Source organism: Mustelus asterias, chromosome 20, assembly GCF_964213995.1.
Source record: "Mustelus asterias chromosome 20, sMusAst1.hap1.1, whole genome shotgun sequence".
Classification (NCBI taxonomy): Eukaryota; Metazoa; Chordata; class Chondrichthyes; order Carcharhiniformes; family Triakidae; genus Mustelus; species Mustelus asterias.
In genome coordinates, this window is record NC_135820.1 from 55,341,023 (window position 1) to 55,359,970 (window position 18,948).

Below are 18,948 nucleotides of genomic sequence, written 5' to 3' on the forward strand. Positions count from 1 at the left end.
CAGCTTGGTATGGTTCCTGCTTTGACCAAGACAGCAAGAAACTACAAAGGGTTGTGAACGAAGCCCAGTCCATTACTCAAACCAGCCTCACCCATTGACACTGTCTACACGTCCCGCTGCCTCAGAAAAGCAACCAGCATAATTAAGGATCCCACGCACCTCGGACATACTCTCTTCCACCTTTCGTCGGGAAAAAGATACAAAAATCTGAGGACACGTACCAACCTACTCAATAACAGTTTCTTCGCTGCTGCCGTTATATTAAGCTTCTCTACACCCTAGCTATGACTGTAACACTATATTCTTCACTCTCGCCTTTCCTTTTCTATGTACGGTACGCTTTGTATAGTGTGCAAGAAACAAAACTTTTCACTGTATGCTAATACATGTGACAATAATAAATCAATTCAGTGTATGACAGCTTCAAACAGTGAGTTATTAGATATAATGGTGCAGTGGAATATCATTGATATTATTACACATCTATTCTAGTTCAGTGCTGAATTAATCATCTAATTTGTGTGCCAGTGCTGGTAATCCAGTTGGTCAGGGTGTGGGGAGCAGGGGACGTAGAGGGCCTGGGTATCTACATCTAACCCTTGTTGCTACTGAGATGGTAAACTGTCTGATTTTCCTCGTGATTTGTTCGGGCAATGAAGAAGGAGTATCAGTAGCCCCAATTTTAACCTTGGGGCAGGAATCATACAGTGGGGACCAAGGCTGGTGTAAACTGTCCTGACCTTGGCAATAGGAGAATCAGGGCTCACTCAGGCCAGGTCTGTAGGTCTTCATTGTTTCCCTGCAAGAAGATGCAGCTGTTTAGCAGGAGGTAAGGCAAGGCAATGTCGAGCAGCATTAAGCCATCACTAGGGAAGGATAGCACAGGGGTGGCAAGGTGGCACAGTGGTCAGCACTGTTGCCTCACAGCGCCAGGGACCCGAGTTCAATTCCCGGCTTGGGCCACGGTCTTGGGTTTCCTCCGGGTGCTCCAGTTTCCTCCCACACCAAAGATGTGCGGGTCAGGTTGATTGACAATCCTGAATTGCCCTTTAGTGTCAGGGTGTGAGCAGGATAAATAAGTAGGGTTATGGGGATAGGGCCTGGTCTGTGCTGACTCAATAGGCTGAATGTAGGGATTCTATGATCCCAGCAGATAGCTGTGTTGGTGAAGGGATTTACAGGAGGGCCTTGCCTTTGGGCCGACATGGGGAGAGCCAGGGACAGCCCTTTGAGGCTCCAGACCCAAAAGTGCATTTGTACTCCGTCTGGCCCCATAAAGAAAAAAAAACATTCTGGGCCTCTTCTGGCCTTGACTCTGGTAAGAAAGGCACAACCACTTTTTCATGAGGCCACATAGAGGTTGGGCCCTGAGGATATCATTTGAAGGAGGTTTGTGTGGATTAATCAGGGTTCAACTGCCACCATTACCTATTGGTCATTTCAAGGCATCTGAGGTAATGAGATTTAGATGCCAGTTTTACAAGTACCTGTTGTGGTTCAGAAATAAACTAAAGCCATTCTCCCACTCTTGACCATTCCTCACAATCACATCTTGCTTTACTTTGCCACTTCTCCCTGTATTAATATTGCAATCCAATTCAGTTTACACTAATGCTCCACACAGTCACGAACTCTACTGGGGTGATTTTGAACCTATACTCTCTGTCTGCGGGAATGGCGGCACATACTCCACCCCCCGTCCCGTCCCCTCCACCCCCCGTCCCATTTCCACAACCACCCCCCCTCCCTGCGCCCAATACCCACTTACAATGGATCTACATCACCTCCGAGTGGGGTTGGGAGGGGACATTCGCAGGCCTTACCTTTCCTTCATGTTGGGGCACCCCTTGCTTTAAAGGGGTTGTGAAGTATGGTATGCAGGCAGCGCTTCCCATGTCCCCCTTCCTGGGTTCCTGCCCACATCGCAGCTGAGTGAGTGCCCTTCCTTAGTGGGGGCTGGCGAGAGATTGGGCGGGACATAGCATTGCCATCCTCAAACTCCACAGGGATGAGGCATGGGGTGAGCGCGCTGGTTCCCCCAAACTTGTGACAACACACACAGGGTGGAGGCTCTGTGGGTGATCAAAATGAAATTTGTTGCCAAATATTCAAAACTAAATGATGACCTATCTATACGAGTGCCTATATTCACCTGTGCCCACAAGTGCCTACAGCATCTTAATGTTCCTCACCCTCCCACTACATCTAGATGTATCCTCAGGATCCACAGTTGAGGCTGAGATGGCCTGCTGACTTCCAGGCCCTTTTGCTTGAGATTACCTTGTCAGGTGTCCCCGGGGGTGTTGGGGGGGAGGGGGGGTGGTGGTGGTGGTGGCCAGGACCTTGAGGCTCCAGGCCTGCCTTGGGCAGCACAGATGTTTGACTGTGCGCTGCATTGACGGCACCATCTCCTTGGATAGAAGGCGATGGATCTCCTCCAATTGGCCTTGCACTCCGAGGAGGGCTGCAGTCATCCCGTCCTGAAACTCGTGACTCTGCCTTTGCAGCTCCAGCTGCTGTGGGACAACCGGGCCCAGGGCCACACCATCGGCAAGGGGCTCAGCAGAGTCCTGGGCTCCGGCATCCCTCCGAGTGCCAATTCGCTGGGACATCCCTGCTTCCGCCTGTTGTGGATCTTCAGCTGTGAGGTGGTCACCAGTAAGTGACCCAGGAGACTGTCTACTTATTAGACCCACTGAGGTGAGAGTATCTACTTCCGTAACATCCAACCCTGCCAACCAGGTGGAGGTGACACCTGTGTTACCTTTTCAATAGGGCGGCACGGTAGCACAGTGGTTAGCACTGCTGCTTCACAGCTCCAGGGTCCTAGGTTCGATTCCCGGCTCGGGTCACTGTCTGTGTGGAGTTTGCACATTCTCCTCGTGTCTGCGTGGGTTTCCTCCGGGTGCTCCGGTTTCCTCCCACAGTCCAAAGATGTGCGAGTTAGGTTGATTGGCCAGGTTAAAAATTGCCCCTTAGAGTCCAGAGATGCGTAGGTTAGAGGGATTAGCAAGTAAAATGTGTGGGGGTAGGGCCTGGGTGGGATTGTGGTCGGTGCAGACTCGATGGGCCGAATGGCCTCCTTCTGTACTGTAGGGTTTCTATGATTTCTATGATTTCTATGAATAGTGCAGTTGGAGAAACTCCCCACCCAAAAGCAGGTAAAGTGTTGTAGGGTGGGCGGATCAGTGGGAACACACCATTGGAGCAATGTGAAACTCGTGGGCATACAAATGATTGCTAATTAGGCATAAGATTCAGTCCAAAATCGTGCCGGCTCCATCAGCAGGAAACATTCCGTTTTCTAAGCCAGAATCAACACTCTGCCATTTTTGATAAGACTTCACCAAGTATTTCTGAACTTTCAGCTGATTGTCTTTGTCGCCAAATTTGGTGCAACAGTCAGTTATCAGATGAAGCTGGCCTCAAAAGTGTATTTGTTAAATGTGTGGTCAATTTACCCTAATATTAGTTGGTATTAATTATCATTTTTTAAAAAGCTTATGTCATTGCGACAAAAAACTTTCTGGAACAAAAATGTGCTCTAAAATCTAAAGTAAGAACAGGAAATGGTCAAATGTGTAGCATCAGAGCAGAGTGTTCCTGGCTACCATTTCCATATCCCTCTCCCTGGCAACTGCCTGAAGTTGAATCAGAACCTTCAGAATCTTGATGTTGTGTTTGAACCGAGTTGAGCTTCCGGTCACATGTCTGTTCCAGTTCCAGAACATCCGACCCTGCCGAAACCTTCATCATGCCTTTGTTACCACAACACTCAATTATTACGGTACTCAGCCTTGTATCTTCCATCCCTCATAAACCTATCCAAGATGGTGCTGTCTATACCCCAACTCGCACCAAATCCCACTTACAAAAAGGTGCTTGCTGACTTTGCTCCTGGTTTATTATTGACTCCTTTCTGCACTTTAGCGATTCTACGATTATAGCGGCTGGATTTTAAAATTCTACCCTTGTTGTCAAATCCCTTCGTGGTCTTGCTCTTCCCTACCCTCCAGTCCTTCCAAAGACTTTTTGAGATATTGGCCTGATTTCAGGGTGGCACGGTGGCAGAGTGGTTAGCACTGCTGCCTCACAGCGTCAGGGACCCAGGTTCAATTCCCAGCTTGGGTTACTGTCTGTGCGGAGTCTGCACGTTCTCCCCATGTCTGTGTGGGTTTCCTCCGGGTGCTCCGGTTTCCTCCCACAGTCCAAACGATGTGCTGGTTAGGTGCATTGGCCACACTAAATTCTCCCTCAGTGTACCCGAACAGGCGCTGGAGGGTGGCGACTGGGGGATTTTCACAGTAAATTCATTGCAGTGTTAATGTAAGCCTACTTGTGACACTAATAATCAAACTTTAATCACTCCATCATTGGCAGCTTTGCTTTCAACAGCCTAAGGCCCAAAGTCTGGCCTCTTTCCCCCCTTCCCCCCCAACCCTCTCTCATCCTCTTTAAGGTGCTCCTTAGAACCTACATCTTTGACTAAGCTGTTGGTCTTCTGTGGCTTTGTGTCAAATGTTGCTAACTGAAGTACATTGGGACATTTTACGACATTAAAGATGCTCCATAAATACCAGTTGCTGCGGTTGCCGAGTGCTTCCGGTGAAATTCCTTAATTGGAGACATTAACTACAGGCAGCATTTTCATCACTGAAGTAATTTGGGAAAGTTGATCAGTTTAATGCTCTTTAGGACTGAATTTCTGAATATATTGTCCCGGTGACAGACATCTGAATAATGCCATGAATAAGATTCTTTAGTAATTTGATCAGGATTCGGTAACCTCCGGAACGTAGACAAATTATCTCAATAGAAAAGCTACAAAGAATTAGTGAGGTGTCGTCTAAATCACTTCTGTTTCTGTCATTGCTAAACCCTTACCAAGTGATCGTGGATCGACCTGGTCCAAAAATAATTCACAGAATCATAGAATCCCTACAGTGCAGAAGGAGGCCATTTGGCCCATTGAGTCAGCAACCAACTCTCTGACAGAGTATCTTACCCAGGCCCTTTTCCCCAACCCTGTCCCCATAACTAAGGATGTGGAGGCTTCAGAGAGGGTACAGAAAAGATTTACCAGGATGTTGCCTGGTATGGAGGGCATTAGTTGGGAGAAGAAGTTGAAGAAACTTGGTTTGTTCCCACTGGAACGATGGAGGTTGAGGGGGTGACTTAATAGAAGTCTACAAGGTTATGAGGGGCATGGACAGAGTGGATAGTCAGAAGCTTTTTCCCAGGGTGGAAGAGTCATTACTAGGGGGCATAGGCTTGAAGTGCGAGGGGCAAGGTTTAAAGGAGATGTATGAGGCAAGTTTTTCAAACAGAGGGTGGTGGGTGACTGGAACTTGCTGCCGGAGGAGGTAGTGGAAACAGATATGATAGTGACTTTTAAGGGACGTCAGGACAAATACATGAATAGGATGGGAATTAGAGGGATATGGTCCCCAGAAGATTAGAGGGTTTTAGTTGAGTTGGGCAGCATGGAGGGCCAAAGGGCCTGTTCCTGTGCTGTAATTTTCTTTGTTCTTTGTAACTCCACACATTTACCACGGCTAATCTATTTAACCTACACATCTCGGGACACTGAGGGTCATTTACCATGACCAATCCGCCTAACCTGCACACCTTTGCAATTCTTCAAGTGAATTTTTAAAAATAGCAGAACCCCTGAAGTGAGCAGGGGTTCTCCAACATATTTATTGGTAGAAGTGAAACTGCAGGAATTTGGTCAAAATTACTCTCTTTTTATTTGCATTGCTTGAACGACTAGGGGATTTTCACAGTAACTTCAATGCAATGTTAATGTAAGCCTACTTGTGACACTAATAAATAAAGTCAGCTCACACTTGCAAAGACTCCCGAGAGCTGATAATAAAATCTGATGGTGTAATTCCTCTTTTGGACCACAGGTGTCAGTATTTCTTCACATATTGAACAGTAAGGAACGAAATGCATGGTTTTTGGCACTTGGAGTGAATTTTGGGAATTAAGGAATCGCAGTCGGCATGATTTCCATCCGTTAATTTTAAGATGCAACCTGTAAATCAGGTTCACCGATCGTCTCGCTCCAAATTTCTGACGTCTTCTTGCATCGTAAAGAGTTCAGAGCCTGAAATAAAAAGGAAGAAATCAGAAGTCCACACCTGGTCACAGCAGGATTAGGCTATTGAGTTGGACGATCAGCCATGATTGTAATGAATGTGGAGCAGGCTCGAAGGGCCAAATGGCCTCCTCCTGCTCCTTTCTTCTATGTTTCTATGGTCTGTCAGTGTTTGGGGAGGAGGGGAAGAAACAGGTTAGTTAACGCTCAGGTGTTGACATTTCATCAGAACACTGCCAGTGTGATGAACGGTCTATAACTGTAACAGAAACCTGTCTATACCCGTCTCCGTTGTTAGAAACGTAGAAAATAGAAGGAGGCCATTCGGCCCTTCGAGCCTGCTCCGCCATTCACTTTGATCAGGGCTGACCATCAAATTAATAGCTGGATATTTCCAGCATTGCCAGGTGGCACAGTGGTTAACACTGCTGCCTCACAGCTCCAGGGACCCAGGTTCGATTCCTGGCCTGGGTCACTGTCTGTGCGGAGTCTGCACGTTCTCCCCGAGTCTGCATGGGTTTCCTCCGGGTGCTCCGGTTTCCTCCCACAATCTGAAAGACGTGCTGGTTAGTTGGATTGGCCATGCTAAATTCTCCCTCAGTGTGCCCGAACAGGCGCCGGAGTGTGGCGACTAAGGGATTTTCACAATAACTTCATTGCGGTGTTAATGTAAGCCTTGCTTGTGACACTAATAAATAAACTTTTATGCCAATGTTTAGAATGTGAAGAACCAATTGCACAAACTGAACCTCTTTAACTTTCAAGACCCATACCATAGGCCTGAATTTACCATTTATTTTGAGCATTTTCTTTTCTTCTGGGCAAAATCCTGGGCAAAAGGAAGAATGATTTGCACTTTATATTGCGCTATTCATGATCACAGGATGTCCCTTAGGGCTTGACAGCAGTTGGAGTACTGTTGGAGGGAAATCACTGTTGTAACAAAGAGATGGGGCAACCAGTTTGTGCACAGCAAACTCCCACACGCAGCAATGTGGTAAGGACTTGATAATCTGCTCTTGTGGTTTTGATTTGAGGGACAAATATTGGCCAACGCACCAAAGATAACTCTTCCCCCGCTTTTTGACATAGCATCATGATCTAATTTATCTTTTCACATGTCTGGTAAAGATTTGCATGCAAAATCATGGCAATACTATTTATTTTTAATATGTTCAGATTCCAGAATTATCTTCAACTATGGATTTGGGATTATCACTTGAAAAGTAAGGTGTGGAAGGTTTCCACACAAAGTTTAAAGTTTATTTATTAGTGTCACAAGTATGCTTACATTAACACTGCAATGAAGTTACTGTGAAAATCCCCTAGTCGCCGCACTCCGGCGCCTGTTCGGGTACACTGAGGGAGAATTTAGCATGGCCAATGCACCTAACCAGCACGTCTTTTGGACTGCGGGAGGAAACCCACGCAGACACGGGGAGAATGTGCAGACTCCGCACAGACAGTCCCCCAAGCCGGGAATCGAACCCAGGTTCACTGAAGCTGTGAGGCTACCCATTGTGCCACGTGCCACCCTGGTCAGGATATGGAGTGCTTTACCACAAGTGATTATTGAGGTCCTCTGAAAAGGATTTGAGTGTGTCACTGTAAAGGAAAAATCAAACATTAAGATGAGTAGATCAGTTTAGGTTGGTGACCTGGTATTGGTGCAACGAGCCGGATGGACAACCTCAATATTGTAATTTCTACGTCTCTGAGATGGCAATGATCATCTTTGGAAATGTTGAGGTAATGAGTGCATTCCAGACCCCATCATTCAAGCAGCATTTAATCCGTTCAGGTTTATTCTATTGAATCAATGCAATCCCCAACTGCTGTGTTGTTCTGCTTCATCGGACTGTTGGCCATATGTAGTTAGACAGCTTAGCGCTGGCTTGTGACCAGGGATTATAGTGACTGATTGTTTATCTTAGTACACAGACTCTACTGGCAATTCTGTGGATTTGTCCTCAAAAGCTATAGACCGAGTGGAATAAAGTGTATTTATTCTAGGATTTATTAGGACTTTAGGAAAACCGTTTCGTTTTCTTGGATGCTATTTTGTATATAATGATGGGCATAATGTAGTGGATTTCTTTGGCAGTATCCCTCATATTGTTGCTCTGTCATGACCTTATTAATGGTGAACCTCTTTACTGAGTCAGAACCACAGTAAGCTTTTAATAATACACATTTAATCATCCTTGCAGGATTCGCTTTAGGAAACATTTATTTGAACGTAGGATTTTGCTGTTCAAATAAACATTTTGCCAACTAATCTTGTCTGAGGTCAGACTAACTTCTTGCGATTTTGGGATTGGCCGCTCAAAAAGATGAGAAATGGCTTCCATATCTGAAACTGGAGTTTTTAAGATGATTTGCTGAATGAGGAATATCCACGTGTTGCCCATGAACCCTGGCATGCTGGCCATTGAAGGAAGTCCTATTAGTTTTTATACGTTCCTTTATGGGTTTGTCCCATTTTATGCATTTGGAGTTTTGGGAAGAGACATTTTTAGCACTGTTACCTCATTGGTAGTTAAGTCCTAAGGCCTGTATTTTTGCAAAGCCGGAAGGGCTCTGGAGGCTTGGCTAGGTTGGCGCCACAGCTCCGATTCCAGGGATCCCACCTGCGAACTTGGCACCTCCCCTTTGGGGGTGGGGGAGGGGAATATGGGCATGTTGTAGTTTGCCGATCCGTGGTTCACAGAGGCTGCAGTGCATGTAACTGTGCAGCTGTCTTTAGTGGGTGTAGTTTTTGTCACTGCAATGTCCAAAACATGACTCGTGGGCTTTAGACATTTTGAGGAAAAGGTCTAAAGCTGCTTGAATTATTTTGGAGAGGTAAGGTACACCTTTGGGATTAGTAAGAGTAGACATGGATGTGTATAAGATGTGGATAAGTTCAGTGGAGCTGTCAAGCCATTTAAATCCCCATGCCCTTTAAATCTTTGAAAATAAAATAGCCTGATGTGATTCAGTGTGCAATTTCACTAGGTATTTCTTGACATAAGCCTGAGGGATCTCATTCTAGAATTAGTGCTGTATGACTGCTTACACAACTTATCATTGTCACAGTGGGGGCCCTGTAAGTATGTAGATTGATTGAGAGCTCCAAGCATAATTGCTTTTGTGGGCCTATTAATACAGTTTTCTTTCAAAAGGGATTAACTACTTGAGTGAAATGTTTATTTTCCTACAGGCTTAAGTACTTGAAGAAATTTCAATACATTGAATGTTTCATTCATGAGTTTTTCTTAAAATGTGGCCTGCAAAGTGCACTTTATTTTTTATCTTGCTGTGATTCCTGAGGGTTGTCTTATGGTGGATTCTGGGTGCATAGGTTTGAGAGTGCATGAACAAAGAGTGGTGTGTGGGGGCATGTGTTGGCAGTAAATTAGCATAGGGGTCATGATTGGCATGAGATAGTATGGAAGGTGTGAGGGTCTATGGGGAGGGGTGAGAGAAGCATGACTTGGCATGGATGGGGCATGGAGTTGTTTTTGCTTTTATTGGCTTCTTCTTTGCAACTTGCCAAGTCCCAGAGCACCAACGCGGGCCTTTTAACCCGGCCACCTCGGCACCCAGCAGTTCCTGTGGCAGCCTCCCAACAGTTTGCGGCTGACGTGTGCCCGACTCGAGTTAGCACCCACCCTCCGGAATAATAATCAGGGCGACTTCTCCCGAGTCAGGTTTGAAATTTTCCTGACTCTGGACTCTTGACTCGGGAGTGAAAACATTCTGGTCATCGGGATTTGTCAACTTGGGCGTGCAAATTTATGGGATGATAAGTTTAAACTTTGTATGTGACCCTTAACCTTCCAGATGTACCTTGGGAGCTCACAAAGACAACACTTTGAACATCTTCGCTCAGTTGTGTTAGCATTTACTACATATTAGAATAATCATTGTCCTAACTTGCTTTAGCAGTGTTGTCAATTGAGAAATTTGCAAACTCTTTTGAATGCAGAGATTGTGCTACGGATTAGATTAATGATTTCTTGCCGATTCTTTATTTGACTCCCTGACCGCCCACAAAGAAGAAGGTGGGATCCATTTATTTGTTTATCAATTCATATATTTATGGTGCTTGCTTGAAAATATATCTGTTTTAAATCGGACTCCACTACTGGAAGAAGGTTGCTAAAGATAGTTGTCCGCTGTGCCATTGTTGTGCAATTTGTGGCAGGAGTTAGTCATATGCCTTGAAGTCAACCACAGTTTGTACATTCCCTAGAGAGAAAGTAGGGCTTGGTCTCAAACTTTGAAAAATATAAAAGTACAGTGGGTGAAGTGCCAACTACATTCTGTTTGTGTTGTCCTTGAGCCTAGATATTGTGAAGATAATTCTGGTGCACATGAAGCTGGATAGAATGGCAGCAGATAGAACAGAATGAGTTAAGAGAGAAGGAAAGGGGCAGAGGTATAATGCAAGGTGGGTACTCCTTAGAGTTAAGGAAGTAGCACTGACATGGGTATATGCCCAAGGAACCCACTCATTCAGCCACAGATGGCGCATGGCATGGTTGAGGTGACAAGGGGTGAATTAAGAACCTCAAAAAAGAGGCAGACGACACAACAAATAAAAAGCTATATCCCAAAAACTCAGATTAATATAAATTGAAAATGGATAAATGAAGTGAATAAGGGAAGGTAAATAAAACAATGCAAATAAAAAGATGGAGAGAAAGAATGAGCAGGTGGCAAAAAGAGAGAATAGATGGGGATTGCCATGTACTGATAAATTTTAGTACTGATAGACTCATCAACTTTATTCCGGACAGGTATTGCGATTTTGGTAGCCCAAGCGTGAGATTAAGTTGTATTCTTGCCTATGATATTCGCAGAGCAAACAAAGTTATAGCCCTAATTTTAACTGGCAATCAGGCAAACTAGGGATGAGCCAAGCAGATTATGACCCTGGCCCAAGTAGCATGGCTCTTAGGCCTTGATGTTTGGGCTCAAGCCCTGGAGAAGTCGAACACAGAACCTTATGACTCGGGGAAAGAGCGTTACCAAGTGGGCCATAGCTGACGAAGCAATGAAAATGTTGAAGTGAAAACATTAGTAGATCTATAATTTTGAAATGTAATAGTTTTATGGCTATGTGGCAGCCTTGTGACAATTTGTTTTCTTGTTTCACAGTTAAGAGTCTGACGGAGGGAAGATTATGGCCCCTCCTCCTCTGCACAAGTTTAGAAAGGGGTCAGGGTTCACGCTGGACGGCCAGCCGCAGATCCTTCTCTGTGGTTTTTTAGTGGCTGGGGGAGCGTTCCTGCTACTGGTGCTTCTCACATTTCTCTGTAATAACTGCCAAAGGTAAGGAATGATTGTCACTTTTGCTGACCAAATGTTCATCTTCTTGTGAACTGTCTCTTGCCCTGCCTGTATTTCTGCCTGTTTAGTGTGGGAGGAAATACATTTGGACTCACTCATGGTGAAAGTCAGGCCCCAAAACACAGCATTTCCTATCCTTGTGGGGGCGGGACTGGAGGCTGCACATGTGGAGGCAGCTAGCCACTTAAATCACTTGCTACCTGCACTAAAGTGGGATTCTGGAAGTCAGTGAGTGTGAAACCTGGAGTGTGCAGACTAAACATAAACTAGAAGGAGGAGTAGGCCATTCGGCCCTTCGGGCCTGCTCCGCCATTCATTTTGATCATGGCTGATTATTGAATTCAATATCCTGATCCCCCTTACCCCCATATCTCTTGATCCCTTGAGCCCCAAGAGCTGTATCTAATTTCTTCTTGAAATCAGACAATGTTTTGGCCTCAACTACTTTCTGTGGTAGTGAATTCCACACATTCACCACCCTCTGGGTAAAGAAATTTCTCCTCACCTCAGTTCTAAAAGGTTTACCCCTTATCCTCAAACTCTGACCCCTAGTTCTGGACTCCCCCACCATTGGGAACATTCTTTCTGAATTTACTCTGTCTGACCATGTTCGAATTTTATAAGTTTCCATGAGATCCTTTCTCACTCTTCTAAGCTCCAGTGAATATAATCCTAACCGACTTAGTGTCTCGTCATATGACGGACCTGTCATCCCAGGAATCAGCCTGGTAAACCTTCACTGCACTCCCTCTATAACAAGGACATCCTTCCTCAGATAAAGACACCAAAACCGTACACAATATTCCAGGTGTGGCAACACCCTATACAATTGCAGCTAAACATCCCAATCCCTATAACTAGAATGGGTAAGAGGAGGTAATTGATATGTTTACATTGAAGCAACTAGACTGAGATTTCAGTCATTAGACCCAGTCATGCAGTATCCCTTTATTTTGCCTGATTCCCCTGGCGAGATGCGCCATCAACAGGTCCAGGCAGCGGGCGATCGATGGGGCCGTCCATCCCGACTGTCTGCCCCTCTACCACGGCTACATCCACAGCCAGGTGTCCCTGGAGAGGGAGCATGCGGTGTCCACGGGCGCGGTTGATGCCTTCCGCGACCGTTGGGCACCGCAGGGGCTGGGGTGTATTATCGACCCCGATAATCACCTTTTGGTTTGACGTTTTAAGTTTCCTTTCGACTTTGTTTTTGGTTCGGGCTGTTCCCCCTTCCTTTTGGGGAGCTGCCCCTTTTACTTTGTCCCTAAGTTAATTTGAGTTCGTTTACTTGGTTGGTGTTGAAAGAAATGCCTGATTCCAATGAATGTTTCCTGATCAGGACAGATCTACATAGTGCTGTAACTAAAGGTTCAATTGTAAGTTCTAGGTATTATTAGGACTTAAATGCTAATTGTGCTCATTTGAGACCTTAGCCATTTAGGCATCAGGAGATAGTTTGGTAAAGTTACTCAGGAAATCTTTAGAAAGTTGTAGATCAATAACTATTAAAGATAGGGCGGGACTTGACGAGCGTACTACAGTTCTTGCTTTCAGGTTCCGCCTTGTGCACAGATTAACATTCGGGGCGGGATTTTCCGGCCGTGCTCACCCCAAAACCAGAAAATCCCGCCTGAGGTCAATGGACCTTTGTATGGTCCGCCCACTCGTCCGCCATGATTCCCGTGGCGGGTGGGACAGGAATATTCTGCCCTCAGTCTCTGGTCTCTCTCTGTACCTGCTTCCCTTTGGTCAGCAATCAATTGCTGTGCAACTTGCTCAATGAAAGCTTCTGCTTATTAACTCATTCCACAACCCACAGTGTGATCAATGATCTTTGCATTCTAATTGGCCTAATTGAGGGCAGGCTAATTCCTAATTGGCTTAAGGTGTGCTTGATCAATCTGTGATTGGTTTAGGTGAACATGATTGGTTTCTAATTGGTTTCTTGAGGGTTATGGTGATCATTGATGTCATTTCCCAGTGTAAGACTGACCCTCGAAGGTGTCAATTACTTGTGGGATCATTCCTCTCACTAAAGATTGTTTGTTACTTCTCGTTAAGATAAAATAAAATTGCATGATATCTCCTTAGTCCAGGATGGGGGAAATATGCTGTCATAGAGTCATAGAGGTTTACAGCATAGAAACAGGCCCTTCGGCCCAACTTGTCCATGCTGCCGGTTTTTTTAAAAACCCCTAAGCTAATCCCAATTGCCCGCATTTGGCCCATATCCCTCTATACCCATCTTACCCATGTAACTATCTAAATGCTTTTTAAAAGACAAAATTGTATCCGCCTCTACTACTACCTCTGGCAGCTTGTTCCAGACACTCACCACCCTCTGTGTGAAAAAATTGCCCCTCTGGACACTTTTGTATCTCTCCCCTCTCACCTTAAACCTATGCCCTCTAGTTTTAGACTCCCCTACCTTTGGGAAAAGATATTGATTATCTAGCTGATCTGTGCCCCTCATTATTTTATAGACCTCTATAAGATCACCCCTCAGCCTCCTACGCTCCAGAGAAAAAAGTCCCAGTCTATCCAGCCTCTTCTTATAACTCAATCCATCAAGTCCTGGTAGCATCCTAGTAAATCTTTTCTGCACTCTTTCTAGTTTAATAATATCCTTTCTATAATAGGGTGACCAGAATTGCACACAGTATTCCAAGTGTGGCCTTACCAATGTCTTGTACAACTTCAACAAGACATTCCAACTCCTGTATTCAATGTTCTGACCGATGAAACCAAGCATGCCGAATGCCTTCTTCACCACTCTGTCATGCCCTCATTATTGATATTTTGAGCTCATCATCTCAAAACCTTATTGAATTGGTGGTTTAGTGGTATTGTCAGTGGACTAGTAATCCAGAGACCCAAAATAATGCTCTGGGGTTCCAGGTTCAAATCCTGCCAAGGCAGATGGTAAAATTTGAATTCAATAAAAAAATCTCCAATTAAAATTTTTTAATGTTGACTATGAAACCATTGTTGATTGTTGTAAAAACCCATCTGGTTCATCAGGGAAGGAAATCTGCCATCCTTACCTGGCCTGGCCCACATGTGACTCCAGCTCCACAGCAATGTGGTTTCCTCTTAACATTCCCTTCAAGGGCAATTCGAGATGGACAATAAATGCTGCCCCAGCCAGCGACACCCACATCCTGTCAATGTTTTTTTTAAAATCAGACCCTTATCAATGATCATTTTATACAGGTTATTAAAAGGTTGCTATTACTTCTCTCTGAAGTAGGCCATTCGGCCCATCGAATCTGCACCACCCACAATCCCACCCTGATAATCCCCTGACACTAAGGTCAATTTAGCATGGTCAATCAACCTAACCCGCACATCTTTGGACGGTGGGAGGAAACCGGAGTACCCGGAGGAAACCCACACAGACACGGGGAGAATGTGCAAACTCTACGCAGACAATGACCTGAGGCTGGAATTGAACCCTGGCACTGTGAGGCAGCAGTGGCCAACCATTGTGCCACAGTGCTAAGTTAAGGATAGAGTGGGTAAAGTGGCTTATGACCTTAAAACTAATAAAGCAGTTTATAAAGTACTAGTATAAAATATATATAAAATACAGGTGTGAATATTTTTGATGCCTGGCTTTTACTTGAGATAAGACAGCATTTAGGCAACAGGGGACAACATGGATTCATTGGCTGTCTAATTGGTCTATTTGTAACTTCATTAAAACAGACGCTTATCAATGTGACTTTTGCTGAGACAGCTGCTTTGCTATAGTAATTTTTGTTGAATGTACCCATGCTTGATATAAGTCAATTAAACTTGCAGAATATTTTTGTAAAACTTAAGTTACAGTAATTACACAGATTACGAGGGAGGGAATACAACATGAGAAAGTGTGAGGTTATGCATTTTGGAAGGAGGAATGGAGGCATAGATTATTTTCTAAATCGGGAAAGGCTTCAGAAATCTGAAGCACAAAGGGACTTGGGAGTCCTGGTTCAGGACTCTCTTAAAATGCAGGTTCAGTTGGCAGTTAGGAAGGCAAATTCAATGTTAGCATTCATTTCTAGAGGGCTAGAATACAAGAGCAGGGATGTATTGCTGTGGCTGTATAAGGCTCTGGTCAGACCCCATTTGGAATATTGTGAGCAGTTTTGGGCCCCATACCTCAGGAAGGATGTGCTGGCCTTGGAGGAGATGATGTGGAGAGACCTGCAGAGTTTCACTGGCTGTCTTGTCTGGAGACAATACACATCTTTTTAGCCTGTCTTGATGCTCTCTCCACTCACGTTGTTTTGTTTCTTAAAGACTTGATTAGCTGTAAGTATTCGCATTCCAACCATTATTCATGTAAATTGAGTTTGTGTCTTTATATGCCCTGTTTGTGAACAGAATTCCCACTCACCTGAAGAAGGGGCTTGGAGCTCCGAAAGCTTGTGTGGCTTTTGCTACCAAATAAACCTGTTGGACTTTAACCTGGTGTTGTTAAACTTCTTACTTGGAGGAGATCCAGAGGAGGTTCACAAGAATGATCCCAAGAATGAAGGATTTGTCATATGAGGAGCGGTTGAGGAGTCTGGGTCTTTACTCAATGGAGTTTAGAAGGATAAGGTGGGCTCTACTTGAAACTTGCAGAATACTGAAAAGCCTAGATAGAGAGGATGTGGAGAGGATGATTCCACTAATGGGAGAAACTAGAACCAGAGGGCACAACCTCAGGCTAAAGGGACGCTCCTTTAAAACTGAAATGAGGAGGAATTTCTTCAGCAAAAGGGTGGTGAATCTGTGGAACAGATGGTGGACGCCAGGTCATTGAGTGTCTTTAAGACAGAGATAGAAAGGTTTTTGATCAATCAGGGGATCAAGGATTACAGGGAGATGGCAGGAGAAGAGAATCATATCAGCCATGATTGAATGGCGGAGCAGACTTGATGGGCCAAATGGCCTAATTCTGCTCCTATATCTTATGGTCTACATAAAATGTGTATCAATGCTTGAAAGTGATTAGTGTGTTAAATATACAGAGTTACAAAAGCTAATTGCAGAACTTAATTCTAAACTGGTAAAATCAAAGATGACGACTCTGTGTGAAACAAAGTGACTTCCCTTAAACATCACGAGTTGAACTGCACTAATTTAATGCGCAAGGCAAAATGTTTTAATACTTGTTTTACTTTGCACAATAGGATTTTGAAATTAAAGAATGGAACTGGTCATTTTAATTGAGAGGGAGGTGGATGGTTCCATACCAGAGATTGTTCAATCTTGGTGTCTTGCATCAGTAGCGTCAAGAACCACATCTCCTTCCTCCCTTGTCAATTTTGAGTGTCATGCCAAGACCAAGTCATGTGATGAGCTAGTGTCCCAGAATTCGGCTTAAAATCATGTTGGGTTGACATATTTTGATTATTTGACTAATGCCACAACAAAACCCCAAACTAATTGAAAATTATTGTCAAAACTAAGCTTTCCTGCACCATGTAAATGTTTAAAGTAATGCATAGGAACTTAAGGAGGTCAAAGGAACTCACTGAGCACTTATTAAACTGGAATTGTACTGGAAATTATGTCAAACTCAGTTCGTTTGAAATTTTCTGCTTTTGACTTCATGTCACTTCTGTTCAAGATCAGGTCAGTATCTGACTGCATACTTATTCTACAACTTTGGTGAGGCCACAGCTGGAGTACTGTGTACAGTTCTGGTCGGTACATTATAGGAAGGACATGAACGCCCTAGAAGGGGGTGCAGAGGAGATTTACCAGGATGCTGCCTGGGATGGAACATTTAAGAGAGGTTGGATAGGCTTGGGTTGTTTTCTCTGGAGCAGAGAAGATTGAGGAGCAGCCTGATTGAGGTGTACAAGATTGTGAGGGGCATGGATAGAGTGGATCGGGAGCAGCTGTTCCCCTTAGTTGAAGGGTCAGTTACGAGGGGACACAAGTTAAAAGTGAGGGGTGGGAGGTTTAGGGGGAATTTGAGGAAAAACTTTTTTACCCAGTGGATGGTGACGGTCTGGAATGCACTGCCTGGGATGTGGTGGAGGCGGGTTGCCTCACATCCTTTAAAAAGTGCCTGGCACGCTATAACATTCAGGGCTATGGGCCAAGCACTGGCAAGTGGGATTAGGTGGGCAGGTCAGGGCCTTTCATGCATCGGTGCACACTCGATGGGCAGAAGGGCCTCTTCTGTACTGTAGTATTCGGTGAACTTTAACATTGCTGCGAATCAGAAACCATGCCCTCTGCAGTGACAAAAATACATTAATGTATCCCAAAAGAAATCTGATGAACAGGAGAGATCTCTGGGTGTGACAGGCCGTTGCCTAAACATAGTGGGCAGAATTTTCCAGCCGTTTGCAGCGGCGGGATTTTCTGGTCCTGCTGCAGTGAACGGAGATTTGGCTGAGCGCCAACTTTTCCATCCTTGCTTGCAGTGGTGGGGTGTGAATGACCAGAGAATTCCAGCCAACGCATTCTATCGCTGGATGCCAATGGACTTGAAGCCAACTCTATATTGGATTGTGCCTTCCATCATAACCAGCAATATGGGCTGTGGGAACAATGTTCCCAGTGTTTTATATTGTTTGAAAAAAGGTGCTACTGCAATACATTAAACAACCTTCTTAGTGTCGGGTGTGCCCATAACCCTGATACTATATGACTAGCCAGTTCAGGTTACTGGAATAGATCAATTTTGCAAATCTCATATAAATATAATCGTCAGCTTCCTATGAATCATATACCTTTTTTTCCTGGTGGCTTTGTAACAGCTCCTATGTCCCTTAGGTCTTTGAAATCAGGTCAGCGCAATCTTCTGCTTAAATGCAGGGGTCACATCATTTCAGAATGAAAGCATCCAAACCTCACAGGGAGATGAGGTTGGTACTGGATATTAAAGAAAAGTGTTCACTCTTTCTGCTGACATTTGGAACAGGCACAAATGATAAATCATTCAACAATTGCACAAAGAACATATTTTACTTGGGTACTAAAATGCAAACCATGTACTAGTGACTAAGGAATGGGGAGCTAGTGTTTATTAAGCTGCCTGAAGCATTGTACCGGATTAAAATGCTGTGATAACAACAAAAAATGTGAACGAATCATAGAATCCCTACAGTGCAGAAGGAGGCCATTTGGCCCATCGAGTCTACACTGACAACAGTCCCGCTCAGGCGCTATCCCCAAAACCCCACGTATTTACTCTGCTAATCCCCCTGGCACTAAGGGTCAATTTATCATGGCCAATCCTCCTAACCTGCACATCTTTTGAATGATAGGAATGCTGAAACACTGGGGGAATTTTCCATTCTCTGCACAGTGCCCAACTGAGGTGAGAACCAGTGTGCAGCTCATAGGCTGCACAGCCGGCTTTTCTCCCTACATAATCAGCACTCTGCAGAAAAAATCATGGAGGCATGGCTCACGCCACCATGCTGGCAGGGCAGGGTTGGGAAAAGCCGGCAAGCGGGAATCCCGAGATCAGGGTGCGCCCTGATCTCCAATAGGAACCAAGGCCCCTCACACAT

The 18,948-nt window shown here is 44.8% G+C and overlaps 1 protein-coding gene across 1 annotated transcript in view; it reads left to right on the forward strand.

Annotated features, from left to right (window-relative positions):
* LOC144508311 (phosphoprotein associated with glycosphingolipid-enriched microdomains 1-like) overlaps positions 1-18,948 on the forward strand; it is a 100,609-nt gene that overhangs the window by 27,191 nt on the left and 54,470 nt on the right. The window contains exon 2 of the mRNA XM_078236136.1: positions 11,249-11,422. Coding sequence (XP_078092262.1) covers positions 11,274-11,422 — 149 coding nt within the window. The 5' untranslated portion in view covers positions 11,249-11,273. The remainder of the gene's footprint in view (positions 1-11,248; positions 11,423-18,948) is intronic.